The 18,661-nt window shown below is 53.8% G+C and overlaps 1 protein-coding gene across 1 annotated transcript in view; it reads left to right on the top strand.

Moving 5' to 3' along the window:
- Positions 1-7,638: 7,638 nt before the first annotated feature.
- LOC306813674 (separin-like) overlaps positions 7,639-18,661 on the top strand; it is a 15,176-nt gene continuing 4,153 nt past the window's right edge. The window contains exons 1-10 of the mRNA XM_079329240.1: positions 7,639-7,731; positions 9,108-10,163; positions 10,866-10,970; positions 11,145-11,265; positions 11,888-12,024; positions 13,284-13,403; positions 13,636-13,769; positions 14,865-15,191; positions 16,392-16,551; positions 17,735-17,846. Of these exons, the coding sequence (XP_079185366.1) occupies positions 7,645-7,731; positions 9,108-10,163; positions 10,866-10,970; positions 11,145-11,265; positions 11,888-12,024; positions 13,284-13,403; positions 13,636-13,769; positions 14,865-15,191; positions 16,392-16,551; positions 17,735-17,846 (2,359 nt within the window). The 5' untranslated portion in view covers positions 7,639-7,644. The remainder of the gene's footprint in view (positions 7,732-9,107; positions 10,164-10,865; positions 10,971-11,144; positions 11,266-11,887; positions 12,025-13,283; positions 13,404-13,635; positions 13,770-14,864; positions 15,192-16,391; positions 16,552-17,734; positions 17,847-18,661) is intronic.

Below are 18,661 nucleotides of genomic sequence, written 5' to 3'. Positions count from 1 at the left end.
TGGGGAGGGGGCGTGCGGGGTGGGTTTGGGGGGGGGTGGATTGGGGTAGGGGGTCTCTGTGGATCCTTCTGTGGGTTTGGGGTCTGCAGGAGCTCTGGATCCCTGAGAGGGGTCAAATCCCTTCATGAATTTGGGGTCCAGAGGGGTTCTGGATCCCTCTGTGGATTTGGGGTGAGCAGGAGCTCTGGATCCTTCCATGGATTTGGGGTCAGAGTCCTCGGTGGATTTGGGGTCCAGAGGGGCTCCCAAGTCCCTGAGTGGGGTCAAATCCCTCCATGGATTTGGGGTCAGCTCCCCCCATGGATTTGGGGTCACCTCCCCCCATGGATTTGGGATCAGCTCCCCCCATGGATTTGGGATCAGCTCCCTCCATGGATTTGGGATCAGCTCCCTCCATGGATTTGGGATCAGCTTCCCCCATGTATTTGGGATCAGCTCCCCCATAAATTTGGGGTCAGCTCCCCCCATGGATTTGGGATCAGCTCCCTCCATAAATTTGGGATCAGCTCCCTCCATAAATTTGGGATCAGCTCCCTCTTCCCAGCCCCTCTGACCTCACAATTCCCATTCCAGCCTCCCCCAGGGATTTCCCACTCTGATTTTTTGGAGACCCCCACCCATGACTCAGGATAACCTATTTATTATTTCCCCACCCCACCCTGGACACTCCCCAGGAGATTTTTGGGTATCAGGATCCAGGAGCTTCCCCACCCACCCAAAAGCTTTATTATTGTTTTTTTAATTAATTTTTTTAATTTGCATTTATTATTCCCAACAGAAATACCTCGGGTGACTTTGGAGCCCCTTCTCACCTTGATCAGGGAAAGGGGGAGATGCCCCAAACCAGGGAATTCACCCCAAAACAAGATTACACCCCAAAAATTTGGGTTACACCCCAAAAAATTTGGGTTACACCCCAAAAAACAGGGGGTTTTGGAGTAAAATGCTGTAGATTGAATATCCTAGACTTGGGTTTTTATTTTTGTAAGGTCTGTAGTTTTTTTTTTTATTTGTTTGTTTTATTTTTCTTTTTAACTACTCAGGAAAAAAAAGAATTACCTCAGAAAAACTAAAGAATGTTTCGGTTTTTTTTTAAAGAACACTTTTTATCTTCTCAGAAAAAGAAAAAAAAAAGGAGATTTTTTAAAAGAGTTTTCCCACCTGGGACAAAACTACCTCCTGCTTTTGCTTCCAAAGGTGGTGAAGAAAAGAAGAAATAACAGGAAAAAAAAAATAAACTTGAAGCTGTTACAAAGATGAAATTTGAATGTATTTCAGGTGCTTTCCACGTGTATTATGCCATAATTTTATTTGAAATTTTGTTGTTTTTTTTTTTTTTATTTGGTTTCTAGTAGCATTTGGTGGATTAATGTGTCTTCAGTGGAAAATTTAGTGCTGTAGGTTGGGAGCTGTTGCTGGCACCACTTTTTGGAGCAGATAAAAATAATTTTTTCCCTAAAAAAATAAAAAAATAAAAGCCCAGCAGGGGCTTTGCACAGAGCATGAACCCCCAGCCCATCTTTGCTTCATTTCCCTTTTAAAAAATTAGAATAATTTGGATTATTTTTTGAGTAATTTGGATTATTTTTTTGAGTAATTTGGATTATTTTTTGAGTAATTTTTTATTATTTTTAGTGTTTTAAGGCTCCCCCTTAGAGGAGCCCCCAAACCTCAGGGCACAGATCCCTCCCAGAGGTGTCTGCAGGTTCTCCCCAAATTTCCCTAATTTTCCCCCAAATTTTCCCAAAATTTCCCCCAATTTTCTCCCACTTCCCCCCCCAAATTTTCCCCACTTTTTTCCCAATTTTTCCCCAATCTTCCCCCAGATTTTCCCCAATTTTCCCCCAATTTTTCCCAATTTTGCCCCAAATTTTCCCCAATGTTTCCCCAATTTTTCTCCATTTTTTCCCAATTTTTTTCCCAATTTCCCCTCAAATTTTCCCCAATTTTTCCTCCAATTCCCCCCATTTTTTTCCCAATTTTCCCCCAATTTTCTCCCAATTTTCCCCCAATTTTCCCCAATTTCTCCCCCATTTTCCCCCAATTTTGCTTCAATTTCCCCCGAATTTTTTTCCAATTTCCCCCCAAATTTTTCCCAATTTTCCCCCAAATTTCCCCCATTTTTCTCCATTTTTTCCCAATTTTCCTCCAATTTTTACCCAATTTCCCCCCAATTTTTCCCAATTTCCCCCCAATTTCTCCTCAATTTTGCTTCAATTTCCCCCCAATATTTTCCCCAATATTTTCCCAATTTCCCCCCAATTTTTTCCAAACGTCCCCCAATTTTCCCCCAATTATTCCCCAATTTTCCCCCAATTTCCCCCAATTTTCCCCCATTTTTTTCCTAAATTTCCCCCAATTTTTCCCAATTTTTCCCAATTTCCCATTACACCCACACCACCCCCCCTCCAAAAAGTCGTGCTGGCTTCCTGAAGACATTATTAATTATTATTAATTATTATTATTCTCCTATTTGTACCCTCTGTAACCATTTCTACCTCATTTTTTGCAACTTATTGTACATGAAATTATTTAATTCATGTCTTATCAATGTCTGAGACAAACTCAAATTCTACCTCAAGAAATGCTGTATTTTAAAAAAAGAAAAAAGGAAAAAAAATTATTACACAATATTAAAGAAATTACCTGAATATTTTCTGTTTTTTGGGGTGATGGGGGATGGGCAGGGGGGGGTTGGGTGGATGCTGGACCCCAAAATTGGGAGAAAGTTCTGGAATATTAAATATTTTTAATATTTTTTAAAATTGTCAGATAGGAGCAAAAACAAGGCAGGTTTGAAATTTTAAAGGGTTTAAAGAAAAATTTTATTAATAACAGAGGAAATAAGAAATTTAGGGAAATATATTTAATTTTTTTTATTTTTTTTTTTTACTTCTTACATTTTTTAAAATAGTAACAAGGAGATATTTTAGTTAATTTTAAAAAAAAAATTAAATAATTTTTAGTTTGGTTTTTAATTTTTAGTTTTTAATTTTTAGTTTTTAGTTTCTGGTTTTTAGTTTTTAGTTATTTTAGTTTTTAATTTTTGGTTTTTAGTTTTTTTTGTAGTCTTTTAATTTTTGTTTTTTAATTTTTAGTTTCATCTTCCTCATCCTCATTTGTGGCACTTCCCTGACACCAGGAGAAATTTTGGGAACAAATATTAAATTTATTGTCCAGTTCTGGGTTCCAGAATGGAGAAATATTGGGGAGAAAATCCCAATTTATCCTCAAATATTTATGGAATAAAAATGAAATTTATTGTTCAGTTCTGGGTTCCAGAATGGAGAAATAATGGGGAAATGGGGGGAAAAAAATCCCAAATTATCCTCAAATATTTATGGGAAAAAAAATGAAATTTTTCCATGGGAAAAAAAAGAATTGAACCTGTGACCAGGGATGGACACAGAACCCAAATTCATTAATTAGGGATGGACAGAACCCAAAATCATTAATTAGGGATGGACACACCCCAATTCTGTAATTAGGGATGGACACACCCCAATTCTGTAATTAGGGATGGACACAGAACCCCAATTCTGTAATTAGGGATGGACACGCCCCAATCCTGTAATTAGGGATGGACACACCCCAATTCTGTAATTAGGGATGGACACAGAACCCAAATTCTGTAATTAGGGATGGACAGAACCAAATTCTGTAATTAGGGATGGAGACACCCCAATTCTGTAATTAGGGATGGACAGAACCCAAATTCATTAATTAGGGATGGACACACCCCTATTCTGTAATTAGGGATGGACAGAACCAAATTCTGAAATTAGGGATGGACACAGAACCCCAATTCTGTAATTAGGGATGGACACGCCCCAATTCTGTAATTAGGGATGGACACACCCCAATTCTGTAATTAGGGATGGACAGAACCCCAATTCTGTAATTAGGGATGGACACAGAACCCCAATTCTGTAATTGGGGATGGACACGCCCCAATTCTGTAATTAGGGATGGACACACCCCAATTCTGTAATTAGGGATGGACACAGAACCCCAATTCTGTAATTAGGGATGGACACGCCCCAATTCTGTAATTAGGGATGGACACAGAACCCAAATTCATTAATTAGGGATGGACACACCCCAATCCTGTAATTAGGGATGGACACACCCCTATTCTGTAATTAGGGATGGACAGAACCCAAATTCATTAATTAGGGATGGACACACCCCTATTCTGTAATTAGGGATGGACACGCCCCAATTCTGTAATTAGGGATGGACAGAACCCCAATTCTGTAATTAAGGATGGACACACCCCAATTCTGTAATTAGGGATGGACACAGAACCCCAATTCTGTAATTAGGGATGGACACGCCCCCAATCCTGTAATTAGGGATGGACACGCCCCAATCCTGTAATTAGGGATGGACACACCCCAATTCTGTAATTAGGGATGGACACAGAACCCAAATTCTGTAATTAGGGATGGACAGAACCAAATTCTGTAATTAGGGATGGAGACACCCCAATTCTGTAATTAGGGATGGACAGAACCCAAATTCATTAATTAGGGATGGACACACCCCTATTCTGTAATTAGGGATGGACAGAACCAAATTCTGAAATTAGGGATGGACACAGAACCCCAATTCTGTAATTAGGGATGGACACGCCCCAATTCTGTAATTAGGGATGGACAGAACCCCAATTCTGTAATTAGGGATGGACACAGAGCCCCAATTCTGTAATTAGGGATGGACACACCCCAATTCTGTAATTAGGGATGGACACAGAGCCCCAATTCTGTAATTAGGGATGGACACACCCCAATTCTGTAATTAGGGATGGACAGAGCCCCTCTCTGCTTTCAGGCTGACCCCTAAAATCCCTCCGGCCATCCCACATCCCCACCGTGGCCACCCTCCCTCCCTCCCTCATTCCTTCCCTCCCTCATTCCCTCCTTCATTCCCTCCCTCCCTCCCTCCCTCCCTCCCTCCCTCCTTCCCTCCTTCCCTCCCTCCCTCCCTCCCTCCCTCCCTCCCTCCCTCCCTCCCTCCCTCCCTCCCTCCCTCCCTCCCTCCTCCCTCCCCATCTGCTTTCCCCATCCTCTCTCCCCGTTATTTTAGTGCCATACAAAACTCCACAAACCCATAAACCTCCCAAGCGGCTCAGCCCGCGCGGAATTAGCGCATTCCAGGGTATAAATATCAACCATTGTGGGGCTGAGGAATGCCGGAATCCCGAATGGAAGCGGCGGGAGCAGCTCGGGTTACCAGAAACAAGAGCCCTTTGTGCCGGGGTTAAACGCCAGGGGCGAGCGAGCCTTTCACTGCCAAATTTGGGGAGAATTCTGAGGGTAAAAGATGGTTCTGGAGGGATGGGGACACTCCAAATGAGGATTTTGGGGGGGTTTTATATTGGTTTACCAAGGGGAGTCGTAGTTACAAGGAGGAATTTGGGGGTTTTATCAAATTTTTCCAAGGGCGATCCCATTCAAAAAGAGGATTTTGGGTTTTTCCACCCCGTTTTTCCAAGGGGAGTCCCACTCACAAAGAGGAATTTGAAGATTTCACCCTCATTTTCCCAAGGGAAACCCCCACACAAAAAGAGGATTTTGGATTTTTCACCCCATTTTTCAAGATGGAAATCCAATCCTAAAGAGGATTTGGGGTTTTTCCACCCCGTTTTTCCAAGGGGATTCCCACTCACAAAGAGGAATTTGAAGATTTCACCCTCATTTTCCCAAGGGAAACCCCCACACAAAAAGAGGATTTTTGATTTTTCACCCCGTTTTTCCAAGAAGAGTCCCACTCATAAGGAGGAATTTGGATTTTTTATCCCATTTTTCCAAGAGGGAACACCAATCCTAAAGAGGATTTTGGGTTTTCCACCCGTTTTTCCAAGGGGGAATCCCACTCGTAAGGAGGATTTTGCGTTTTTTATCCCATTTTCCGAGGGGAGTTCCAGTCACAAGGAGGAATTTGGGGGTTTTATCCTATTTTCCAAGAGGGAATCCCATTCAAAAAGAGGATTTTGGGTTTTTCCACCCCGTTTTTCCAAGGGGAGTCCCACTCACAAAGAGGAATTTGAAGATTTCACCCTCATTTTCCCAAGGGAAACCCCCACACAAAAAGAGGATTTTTGATTTTTCACCCCGTTTTTCCAAGAAGAGTCCCACTCATAAGGAGGAATTTGGATTTTTTATCCCATTTTTCCAAGAGGGAACACCAATCCTAAAGAGGATTTTGGGTTTTTCACCCCGTTTTTCCAAGGGGGAATCCCACTCGTAAGGAGGAATTTTCCGTTTTTTATCCCATTTTCCGAGGGGAGTTCCAGTCACAAGGAGGAATTTGGGGGATTTATCCTATTTTCCAAGGGGGAATCCCATTCAAAAAGAGGATTTTGGATTTTTCCACCCCGTTTTTCCAAGGGGAGTCCCACCCACAAAGAAGATTTTGGATTTTTCACCCCATTTCCCAAGAGGATCCCCACTCAAAAAGTGGATTTTGGGTTTTTCCACCCGTTTTTCCAAGAAGAGTCCCACTCATAAGGAGGAATTTGGATTTTTTATCCCATTTTTCCAAGAGGGAACACCAATCCTAAAGAGGATTTTGGGTTTTTCACCCCGTTTTTCCAAGGGGGAATCCCACTCATAAGGAGGAATTTGAAGATTTTTTATCCCATTTTCCAAGGGGAGTCCCACCCACAAAAAATAATTATTAGAAATAAATTTATTTTTATTCCCTTAATTTTGTTTGGTTTTAGGGAGCCCCAAAAACGTCACGCGGGGACTCCCGCGGGCTCCGGCGCCTCCTGGTGGCAGCTCGGGGAACTGCAGGGACAGACGGACAGAGGGACAAGAGGGACAGGGGACAGGGGGATGGACAGAGGGACAGGACAGGGGGACAGGGGGACAGAGGGACAGGACCCCCCAATCCCGGGGGTTCCACCCCGACCACGCCCCCTCCCCACTGACCCCACCCCTTCCTCACTGACCCCGCCCCATCACTAACCACGCCCCGCCCCGCGCAGGCGCACAAAAAGCGCGCTTGGCCGAGCGCGAACTACAACTCCCGTGATGCCCCGCGTGGGGCGGTGCCGCGCGCTGATTGGACGCTACGGGGGCGGTGCCGCGCGCTGATTGGCTGCGGCCGAGGTTTGAACGGGCGGACGGCGGGGGAGCAGCAGCGCAGCGTGAGGTGGGGGGGCGCGGCCCGGGGGGAAATTTGGGGCAATTTGGGGGTCCCTGGGGGCATTTGGGGGGCTGAGACCCCCTTAAGGAGCCGGGGACGTGCAGAGGGACCTGTGAGGCGCGTGTGAGAGGAGCACGGGAGGCCTGAGGGGGTGGGGAGGGCCTGGGCCTTCCTGAGGGGCAGGGAGTGGGGGTGGGGCTGGAAATGGGGCTGGGGGTCAGGAACTGGGTCCAGAGGGGGGCTGTGAGCCCTGAGTGAGGGGATTTGGGGTGACCTGACCCCTTCAGAGGACTGGGGGTTTAGTGGGTAAAGGAATGGGGCTGGAGACCCTCAGTGGGGCTGGGGGTGTCAGAAATTGGGGCTGGGGCTCTCTGGCCCGCTAAGAAATGGGGCTACGAGGGGTTTGGAGGGCTCTGGATTTGGGCCGTTCTGGGGGTCCCACACCTCCCCTTGCCCCCCCCAGCCCTGCATCAGATTGAAACCCCCGGGATGGACACGGACGGAACCACGGACGGAACCACGGACGGAACCACAGACGGCTGGGCCGACATCGAGCAGCGCCTGGAGAAGATTCGGGTGAGCCAGAGGGGCTCAGAGGGACATTGGGGGGCTCTGGGATGGGCTCTGATCCCCCCTCTGGGACATTGGGGGGCTCTGGGATGGGCTCTGATCCCCCCCCCCGGGCCACTGGGGGGCTCTGATCCCCCCTCTGAGACATTTGGGGGGCTCTGGGATGGGCTCTGATCCCCCCCCCGGGCCATTGGGGGGCTCTGATCCCCCCCCCGGGCCATTGGGGGGCTCTGATCCCCCCTCTGGGACATTGGGGGGCTCTGATCCCCCCTCTGGGACATTGGGGGGCTCTGATCCCTCCTTTGAGGGGCTCTGAGCTGGTTCTGGTTCCCTCTTTCCCCAGGAAATGCCCCTTGAGGAGCTCTACTCTGACCCCAAATCCCTCTTTTTCCCAGGAAATAACCCTTGAGGGTCTCTGCCCTGACCCCAATCCCCTCTTTCCCCAGGAAATTCCCTTTGAGGGTCTCTACTCTAATCCCAAACCCCTCTTTCCCCAGGATATGCCCCTCAGTGTCCCTGACCCCAAATCCCTTTTTTCCCCAGGAAATGCCTCTCAAGGGTCTCTAGTCTAATCCCAAACCCCTCTTTCCCCATGAGCTGCCCCTCAGTGTCCCTGACACCCTTCCCCTCTTTCCCCAGGAGATGCCCCTCGGGCTCCTTGACCCCATTCCCATCTTTCCCCAGGAAATTCCCATCAGTGTCCCTGACCCATCCCCTCTTTCCCAGGAAATTCCCCTCCGTGTCCCCTGTCCTGACCCTTCCCCTCTTTCCCCAGGAGATGCCCCTCGGGCTCTTTGACCCCATCCCCTCTTTCCCCAGGAAATTCCCCTCAGTGTCCCTGTCCTGACCCATCCCGTTTCCCCTCAGTGTCCCTGTCCTGACCCATCCCCTCTTCCCCCTCAGTGTCCCTGTCCTGACCCATCCCGTTTCCCTCAATGTCCCTGTCCTGACCCATCCCGTTTCCCCTCAGTGTCCCTGTCCTGGCCCATCCCGTTTCCCCTCAATGTCCCTGTCCTGACCCATCTCCTCTTTCCCCTCAGTGTCCCTGTCCTGACCCATCCCGTTTCCCTCAATGTCCCTGTCCTGACCCATCCCGTTTCCCCTCAGTGTCCCTGTCCTGACCCATCCCGTTTCCCCTCAGTGTCCCTGTCCTGACCCATCCCCTCTTTCCCCTCAGTGTCCCTGTCCTGACCCATCCCGTTTCCCCTCAGTGTCCCTGTCCTGACCCATCCCGTTTCCCCTCAGTGTCCCTGTCCTGACCCATCCCCTCTTTCCCCTCAGTGTCCCCTGTCCTGACCCATCCCGTTTCCCCTCAGTGTCCCTGTCCTGACCCATCCCGTTTCCCCTCAGTGTCCCTGTCCTGACCCATCCCCTCTCTCCAGGTCTCCCTGCGGAGCCGCTCGGCGCCGCCCTCTCGCCGCCTGCAGCTGTGTGACCGCGCCCTGCGCTGCTGCGTGGAGCAGCTGGCCCGGCCCGGGGGGCTGCCAGCCCACGCCGCCCAGCTGCTCGCCCTGGCCCAGGAGGCCACCCACACCTACCTGCAGCTGGTGCCCTCTCCCCCCGAGCTGTACCTGGAGAAAATCCTGTTCCACGTGCTGCGCAACGCCGCGGGCTGGGCGGGGCCGCAGGCCTGGGGCGCGGCCGAGCTGCTGCGGGCGCGGCTGCGGCGCGGCCACCAAAACCACGAGTGGGCCACCGTCGCCCGCGGCGGCTTCAGCGTGCTCTGGAGGGCTGCGGCCTCTGTGGCCGGGCCTGAGAGGCCCAGGGAGGAGGGCAGGGCCGTGCTGACCGCCAGGCTGCGCGCCCTGCGCTTCCTGCTGCTGCTGGAATCCCGGGATGCCGAATCCCGCCGCTCCTTCCAGCCTCCCTTCTTCACCTCCCACACCGCCCACAACGCCGCAGCTGCTGCCGCTCTCTATGAGTCCCAGAGAGCTCCCTGCCCTCTCTTCCTGGCCAAGCAGCTGAGGGAGCTGCTGCTGGACACTCTGAGGGATGAAACTCCTCATCCTCGCCCCCTCCAGAGCTGCCTGTGCCACCTGGAGCTGACGCTGGAGCGCTGCCGCCACCTCTGCAAAGGCCGGCGCCACCGCGAGGCTCTGGAGGCCCTGCAGGATTGCAGAGGGTTTGTTTCAGGAGCTGGGGATTCCCTGGGAGCCCCTCTGGAGCTGCTGGAGGCCTCTGTCCAGCTGAGCAGGGCGCTGGCCAAAGGCCTGGCCGGTGCTCTGGGGCCGGCGCTGTGCCAGGCTGCAGCGGCGCTGGGGGCGGAATGTTCTGGAAGGATCCTGCAGGTGCTGCTGGAATGTTCCCAGCTGGTGCTGGCCCAGCTTGGGGAGGTGCTCAGGAGGAGCAGGGAGCTGCCCCTCGGCCTCCAGGAGCTGCCTGGGCTCTGTGGCTTCTGCCTGGGCCATGGGCAGGCGCTGCGGCGGCTGCTGGCCCAGGTGAGGAGGAGGAGGAGGAGGAGGAGGATGTGGGGTCAGCGTTCCCTGCAATCCCTCAGGGTCACTCTGTGCTGCTCCCAGCCCTGGCAGCAGCTCCTGCAGCCTGGGGAGTCCCAAATCCCACTTTTCCCCCTTCTTGCCCTTCTTGGACCCCAAATCCCACTTTTCTTCTTTATCGGACCCCAAATCCCACTTTTCTCCTTTATTGGACCCCAAATCCCACTTTTCTTCTTTATCGGACCCCAAATCCCACTTTTCTTCTTTATCGGACCCCAAATCCCACTTTTCTCCTTTATTGGACCCCAAATCCCACTTTTCCCCCTTCTTGCCCTTCTTGGACCCCAAATCCCACTTTTCTTCTTTATTGGACCCCAAATCCCACTTTTCTTCTTTATCGGACCCCAAATCCCACTTTTCTCCTTTATTGGACCCCAAATCCCACTTTTCTCCATCCCAGCAGCAGCTCCTGGACCCCAAATCTCACTTTTCCTCTTTCCTGCCCTTCTTGGACCCCAAATCTCACTTTTCCTATTTCCTGCCCTTCTTGGACCCCAAATCTCACTTTTCTCCATCCCAGCAGCAGCTGTTGGAGCTCCTGAACCCCTGAATCCCACTTTTCTCCTTTCCTGGACCCCAAATCCCACTTTCCCCATTCCCAAATCCCATTTTCCCGTTCCCAAATCCCATTTCTCCCACTCCCAGGTCCCTCCTGACTCTGTCAGGGAGCAGGTGATGGTGAAGCAGCTGCTGTTCCACAGCCTCCAGCTTTTCTCCAACGCCATCCATGAGATATTCCAACGTTCCCAGGTATCCCAGGGAATAGATCCCAATCCTTCAGGGGGCTGGGAGCCTCTCCCATGGGATGTGGGGCTGGAATTTTGGGGTGGAGCCACTCTGGGAGCTTTTCCAGTGGGATGTGGGGCTGGAGTTTGGGGTTGGAGGGGTTCTGGAGTGTCCCCTGAGGCTCTGCTGTCCCCACAGCCCTCAGAGCTGCCAGAGCTGGGACAGGTGACCACGAGCTGTGTCCAGAGTGTCACCTGGATGGTGGAGGGGCTGGAGGGGCTGCCCGAGGCTGAGAGGGGCAAATTCCTCGATGTCACTGGTCAGTGCCACCCCCTGTCCCTGTCCCCTGTGGTCAGTGCCACCCCCTGTCCCCATCCCCAGGAGTCAGTGCCACCCCAGGGCTCTGTGTCCCCATGTGCAGGGGGTCACTCTGTGTCTGGGGGGTCGGGATCAGCCCTGGATGAGGAGGGGTCACTTAGTGTCCCCTCCCTGCCCCTTTGGTCACTGTCCCCCCTGTCACTGTCCCCTTTGGTCACTCTGTCCCCTCAGTCACTGTCCCTGGGTCACTGTCCCCCTGTCCCCCAGCTGCTGTCCCCTCTGTCCCTGTCCCTTTGGTCACTCTGTCCCCCTGTCCCTTTGATCACTGTCCCCCTGTCCCTTTGATCACTGTCCCCCTGTCCCTTTGGTCACTGTCCCTTGTCCCTGTCCCCCTGTCCCTTTGATCACTGTCCCCTGTCCTCTGGGTCACTCTGTCCCTTTGGTCACTGTCCCCCTGTCCCCTGGGTCACTGTCCCCCTGTCCCCTGGGTCACTCTGTCCCTGTCCCTTTGGTCACTGTCCCCCTGTCCCTTTGGTCCCTGTCCCCTGGGTCACTGTCCCCTGGGTCACTGTCCCCTGGGTCACTGTCCCCCTGTCCCTTTGGTCACTGTCCCTGTCCCCCAGCCGCTGTCACCTCCCGCCTGGCGCAGGCGCTGCAGAGCCGGAAGCTGCCGGGGGCGGCCGGAGCCGTGTGTGAGCCCCTGTGCCAGAGGCTGCTGGATGGACAGGGCTATGGCTGGGCTGGGGTGACCACTGACAGGGTATGGGGGCTATGGCTGGGCTGGGGTGACCACTGACAGGGTATGGGGGGGCTGGGGTGACCACTGACAGGGTATGGGGGCTATGGCTGGGCTGGGGTGACCACTGACAGGGTATGGGGGCTATGGCTGGGCTGGGGTGACCACTGACAGGGTATGGGGGGCTATGGGGGGGCTGGGGTGACCACTGACAGGGTATGGGGGCTATGGGGGGGCTGGGGTGACCACTGACAGGGTATGGGGGGCTGGAGTGACCACTGACAGGGTATGGGGGCTATGGGGGGGCTGGGGTGACCACTGACAGGGTATGGGGGCTATGGCTGGGCTGGGGTGACCACTGACAGGGTATGGGGGCTATGGCTGGGCTGGGGTGACCACTGACAGGGTATGGGGGCTATGGGGGGGCTGGGGTGACCACTGACAGGGTATGGGGGCTATGGCTGGGCTGGGGTGACCACTGACAGGGTATGGGGGGGCTGGGGTGACCACTGACAGGGTATGGGGGCTATGGGGGGGCTGGGGTGACCACTGACAGGGTATGGGGGGATTGGGGGGCTGGGGTGACCACTGACAGGGTATGGGGGCTATGGGGGGGCTGGGGTGACCACTGACAGGGTATGGGGGCTATGGGGGGGGCTGGGGTGACCACTGACAGGGTATGGGGGCTATGGCTGGGCTGGGGTGACCACTGACAGGGTATGGGGGCTATGGGGGGGCTGGGGTGACCACTGACAGGGTATGGGGGCTATGGCTGGGCTGGGGTGACCACTGACAGGGTATGGGGGCTATGGCTGGGCTGGGGTGACCACTGACAGGGTATGGGGGGATTGGGGGGCTGGGGTGACCACTGACAGGGTATGGGGGCTATGGCTGGGCTGGGGTGACCACTGACAGGGTATGGGGGGGGCTGGAGTGACCACTGACAGGGTATGGGGGGAATGGGGTTGCTGGGGATACTGGGATGGGGTGTTGGGATGGGATACTGGGGGTGTTGGGATGGGATACTGGGGGTGATGGGATGGGATACTGGGGACACTGGGGCTACTGGGGATCCGTGGCCACTCTGGAATCATTGAGATGAGCTGTCCCTGGCCATACTGGGGTCCCTGGCCATACTGGGGTCCCTGGTGACACTGGGACAGCTGTCCCTGGCCATACTGGGGTCCCTGGTGACACTGGGACAGCTGTCCCTGGCCATACTGGGGTCCCTGGCCATACTGGGGTCCCTGGTGACACTGGGACAGCTGTCCCCCTCCCCACAGCTGCACAGGTGTTTCAGGCTGCAGGTGGAGAGCTGGCGCAGCCGGGGCCAGCACCAGAGAGCCATGGACAGTGTGGGGCAGTGGCTGCTGGCCCTGGGGCCACTCTGCTGGGGACACCAGGTACTGGGGACACTGGGGGACACTGCTGGGACTGGGGGGACACTGCTGGGGACACCAGGTACTGGGGATACTGGGGGGACTGGGGGGACACTGCTGGGGACACCAGGTACTGGGGGGACACTGCTGGGGACACACTGCTGGGGACTGGGGACACACTGCTGGGACTGGGGACTGGGGGGACACTGGGGACACTGCTGGGACTGGGGCCACTCTGCTGGGGACACATTCCCAGTCTCCATGGCCCCATTCCCACTGTTCCCAGTCCGTCCCAGTCCATCCCAGCTCCCTGGTGGCCGAGCCCGTGGCGCTCTGGGCCAGGATCAAGATGGAGGCAGCCAAAGAGGGAGAGGAGGAGCTGAGGCTGCGGTGAGGGGATGGGGATTTGGGATTGGGGGATGGGGATTGGGGATTTGGGGGATTGAATCAGGGGATGGGATGGGGATTGGGGATCAGGGATCTGGGATTGGGGTGGGGGGAATGGCATGGGGGGATTGTGAGGAGGGATTGGAATGAGGGATTGGAGGAACTGGGGTGGGAGACAGAGAATTTGGAGGGGAGGATTGGGATAGGAGGGATGGGATGGGGGATTGGGGTAGGATGAGAGGAATTGGGATGAGGGAGTGGGGTAGATGAGATGGGATCCATGGCATGGGATGGGATCCATGGCATGGGATGGGATCCATGGGATGGGATGGGATTCTTGCAATAGGATCCATGGCATGGGATGGGATCCATGGGATGGGATGGGATTCTTGCAATAGGATCCATGGGGTGGGATGGGATCCATGGGATGGGATGGGATCCATGGGATGGGATGGGATCCATGGGATGGGATGGGATGCATGGGATGGGATGGGATGCATGGGATGGGATGGGATGCATGGGATGGGATGGGATGCATGGGATGGGATGGGATGCATGGGATGGGATGGGATGCATGGGATGGGATGGGATGCATGGGATGGGATGCATGGGATGGGATGCATGGGATGGGATGCATGGGATGGGATCCATGGGATGGGATGGGATGGGATCCATGGGATGGGATCCATGGGGTGGGATGGGATGGGATCCATGGGATGGGATGGGATCCATGGGATGGGATGGGATCCATGGGATGGGATCCATGGCATGGGATGGGATCCATGGCATGGGATGGGATCCATGGGATGGGATGGGATGGGATCCATGGGATGCATGGGATGGGATCCATGGGATGGGATGGGATTCTTGCAATAGGATCCATGGGATGGGATGGGATGGGATCCATGGCATGGGATGGGATGGGATCCATGGGATGGGATCCATGGGATGGGATGGGATGGGATCCATGGGATGGGATCCATGGGATGGGGGAATCAGGAGCCCCCTGGGACAGAGGCAGGAGCAGTGTGGCTGGATCTCCCTGCCAGCCCATAACCCCCCAGAGCCCGTTTCCCTGATGCCAGCCCCTCTCCCCAGGACCCTGTGGGACGCCCTGCAGTCCCAGTGCCACCCCCAGTGCCAGCCCCTGCCCGGGGACACGCTGGTGGCCCTGCTGCTGGCAGAGCTGCAGGCCTACAAATCCCTGCGGGGCCCCACAGCCTCGGAGCGCTACAACGTGCTGTGTGACCTGCTGGCCCTGGGGGACCCCCCTGGAGCTGGGGACCCCCCCGGAATTGGGGATCCCCCCGGAATTGGGGATCCCCCCGGCGTGGCAGAGCCCCGGCGCAGCCTGGCCAGGGCGGTGGCGCTGCTGGAGCTGGCACAGCTGCTCTGCAGCCACAGCTTTGCTCCCCACACTGACTGGTGGGTGCTGCCCTCCCACCCCATCCTGATCCCACCCCATCCTGATCCCATCCCATCCCCATCCTGATCCCATCCCATCCCCATCCTGATCCCAGTCCTGATCCCCCATCCTGATCCCAGTCCTGATCCCCCATCCTGATCCCAGTCCTGATCCCCCATCCTGATCCCAGTCCTGATCCCCCATCCTGATCCCACCCCATCCCCATCCTGATCCCCCATGCCATCCCCATCCTGATCCCATCCCAGTCCTTCATCCCATCCCCATCCCAGTTCTGATACCCCATCCCATTCCATCCCAGTCCTGATTCCCCCATCCCATCCCATTCCTGATCCCATCCCAGTTCTGATCCCATCCCATCCCCATCCTGATCCCATCCCAGTTCTGATCCCATTCCATCCCATTCCTGATCCCCCATCCCAACTCCATCCCAGTCCTGATCCCATCCCATTCCCCCATCCCAGTCCTGATCCCATTCCATTTCCCCATCCCAATCCTCCATCCCATCCCAGTTCTGATCCCATTTCCCCATCCCAGTCCTGTTCCTCCATTCCATCCCAGTTCTGATCCCAATCTCTCATCCCACTCCCTCATCCCATTCCCCTGCTCCTATGCTCCACATCCCAATCCCCTCCATCCCAAACCTCCCATTCCACCCCCTCCATCCCAAACCTCCCATTCCACCCCCTCCATCCCAAACCTCCCATTCCACCCCCTCCATCCCAAACCTCCCATTCCACCCCCTCCATCCCAAACCTCCCATTCCACCCCCTCCATCCCAATTCTCCCATTCCATCCCATTCCATCCCAATTCTCCAATTCCATCCCATTCCATCCCAATTCTCCCATTCCTCTCCCTCCATCCCAATTCCCCCATTCCTTTAATTCCTCCCCTCCCATTTCCCCAGATCCCAAATCCCCCCATCCCATTCCTGAGATTTTGGGCTCAGATCTCTGGGATTTTGGGCTCAGATCTCTGGGATTTTGGGCTCAGATCTCTGGGATTTTTGGACTCAGATCTCTGGGATTTTGGGCTCAAATTTTGGGATTTTGGGCTCAAATTTTGGGATTTTGGGCTCAGATCTCTGGGATTTTGGCCTCAGATCTCTGGGATTTTGGGCTCAAATCTCTGGGATTTTGGGCTCAAATCTCTGGGATTTTGAGCTCAAATTTTGGGATTTTGGGCATGCCTGTCCCCACAGCTCTGCCCTGGATGCCATCCAGGAATCCCTGAGGCTGTTGGAGTCCCTGGCCCAGAATTCCCAATCCTGGAATTCCCAGATCCAGGCTCAGCTGCTGGATGAACGTGCCCAGGCTCTGCTCTGGCTGCACATCTGCACCCTTGAGGCTCTCATGGAAAAGGTGGGGGGATCTTTTCCTGGGATTTTGGGGCTTTTCCTGGGATTTTGGGGAATTTGGGGAAAATCCTGGAATTCTCTACATGCCCCAAATTCATCCCAGGAGGGGATTTCCCAGGATTTTGGGCAATCCTGGTGATCCCAGGATCTCCCAAACCCTTCCCTGGGATGATTTTCCTGGGATTTTGGGGGATTTTGGCTCATTCAGATTTCCCAGGGTGAATTTCCCAGGATTTTGAACAAGGGTTTGATGCCCCAAACCCTTCCCTGGGATGATTTTCCTGGGAATTTTGGGGATTTTGGCTCATTCAGATTTCCCAGGGTGATTTTTCCCAGGATTTTGGGGAATCCTGGAATTCCCTGCACGTCCCAAACCCTTCCCTGGGATGATTTTCCTGGAATTTTGGGGATTTTGGCTCACCCAGATTTCCCAGGGTGAATTTCCCAGGATTTTGGTGAATCCTGGATTTCCCAGCACATCCCAAACCCATCCTGGGGTGTGATTTTCCTGGGATTTTTGGGATTTTAGTGAATCCTGGACTTCCCAGGCTGTGATTTTCCTGTGATTTTTTGAATTTTGGTGAATCCTGTCATTCCCAGGCTGGGATTTTCCTGAAATATTTTGAATTTTGGTGAATCCTGACATTCCAGGGTTCAATTTTCCTGAAATATTTTGAATTTTGGTTCATCCTGCCATTCCCAGGCTGTGATTTTCCTGTGATTTTTTGAATTTTGGTGAATCCTGACATTCCCAGGCTGGGATTTTCCTGGGATTTTTGGGATTTTGGTGGATCCTGTCATTCCCAGGCTGGGATTTTCCTGGAATTTTTTTGATTTTGGTGAATCCTGGACTTCCCAGGGTTCAATTTTTCTGGGATTTTTGGGATTTTGGTGAATCCTGCCATTCCCAGGCTGGGATTTTCCTGGAATTTTTTGGATTTTGGTGAATCCTGGACTTCCCAGGCTGGGATTTTTCTGGGATTTTGGTGAATCCTGCCATTCCCAGGCTGGGATTTTTCTGGGATTTTTGGGATTTTGGTGAATCCTGCCATTCCCAGGCTGGGATTTTTCTGGGATTTTTGGGATTTTGGTGAATCCTGCCATTCCCAGGCTGGGATTTTTTTGGGATTTTTGGGATTTTGGTGGATCCTGCCATTCCCAGCCCTCTCCATGTGTTCCCTCCCCAGAGTGTGGCCCGGGGGCTGGAGCCCCCTGAGACCCCCGAGGGGGAGGGGGAGGGGGAGGGGCAGCAGCCTCAGCCCTGGGATTGGATCAGCTGCAGCCTCAGCTCTGAGCAGGGTGAGACCCCTGGGGGGGGGGAGCTGGGGGGGTGGGGAGGGGAATTTGGGGGTCCTGGAGGGGGAATTTGGGGGTCCTGGATGGATGGGAAGGGGAATTTTGGGGTCCTGGAGGGGAAATTTGGGGTCCTGGGAGGGTGAGAAGGGGAATTTTGGGGTCCTGGAGGGAATTTAGGAGTTCTGGAGGGGTGTGAAGGGGATTTTTTGGGGTCCTGGAGGGGTGGGAAGGGGATTTTTTTGGGGTTCTGGAGGGGTGGGAAGGGGAATTTTGGGGTCCTGGAGGGAATTTTGGGATCTTGGGGGGGTGGGGAGGGGAATTTTGGGGTCCTGGAAGGGTGGGAAGGGGAATTTTGGGGTCCTGGAAGGGTGGGAAGGAGATTTTTGGGGTCCTGGAGGGGGTGAAAAGGGGATTTTTGGGGTTCTGGAGGGGAATTTTGGGGTCCTGGAGGGGTGGGAAGGGGATTTTGGGGTCCTGGAAGGGGAATTTTGGGGTCCTGGATGGGAATTTTGGGGTCTTGGGGGGGTGTGAAGGGAATTTTGGGGTCCTGGAGGGGAAATTTGGGGTCTTGGGGGGGTGTGAAGGGAATTTTGGGGTCCTGGAGGGGAAATTTGGGGTCTTAGGGGGGGGGGAAGGGGAATTTTGGGGTCCTGGAAGGGTGGGAAGGGGAATTTTGGGGTCCTGAAGGGTTGGGAAGGGGATTTTGGGGGTCCTGGAGGGGATTTTTGGGGTACTGGAGGGGTGGCAAGGGGAATTTTGGGGTCCTGGATGGGAATTTTGGGGTCCTGGATGGGAATTTTGGAGTCTTGGGTGTGAAG

This window comes from Erithacus rubecula (assembly GCF_903797595.1).
Source record: "Erithacus rubecula genome assembly, chromosome: 31".
NCBI lineage: Eukaryota > Metazoa > Chordata > Aves > Passeriformes > Muscicapidae > Erithacus > Erithacus rubecula.
This window is presented reverse-complemented; position numbering and strand designations above follow the sequence as displayed.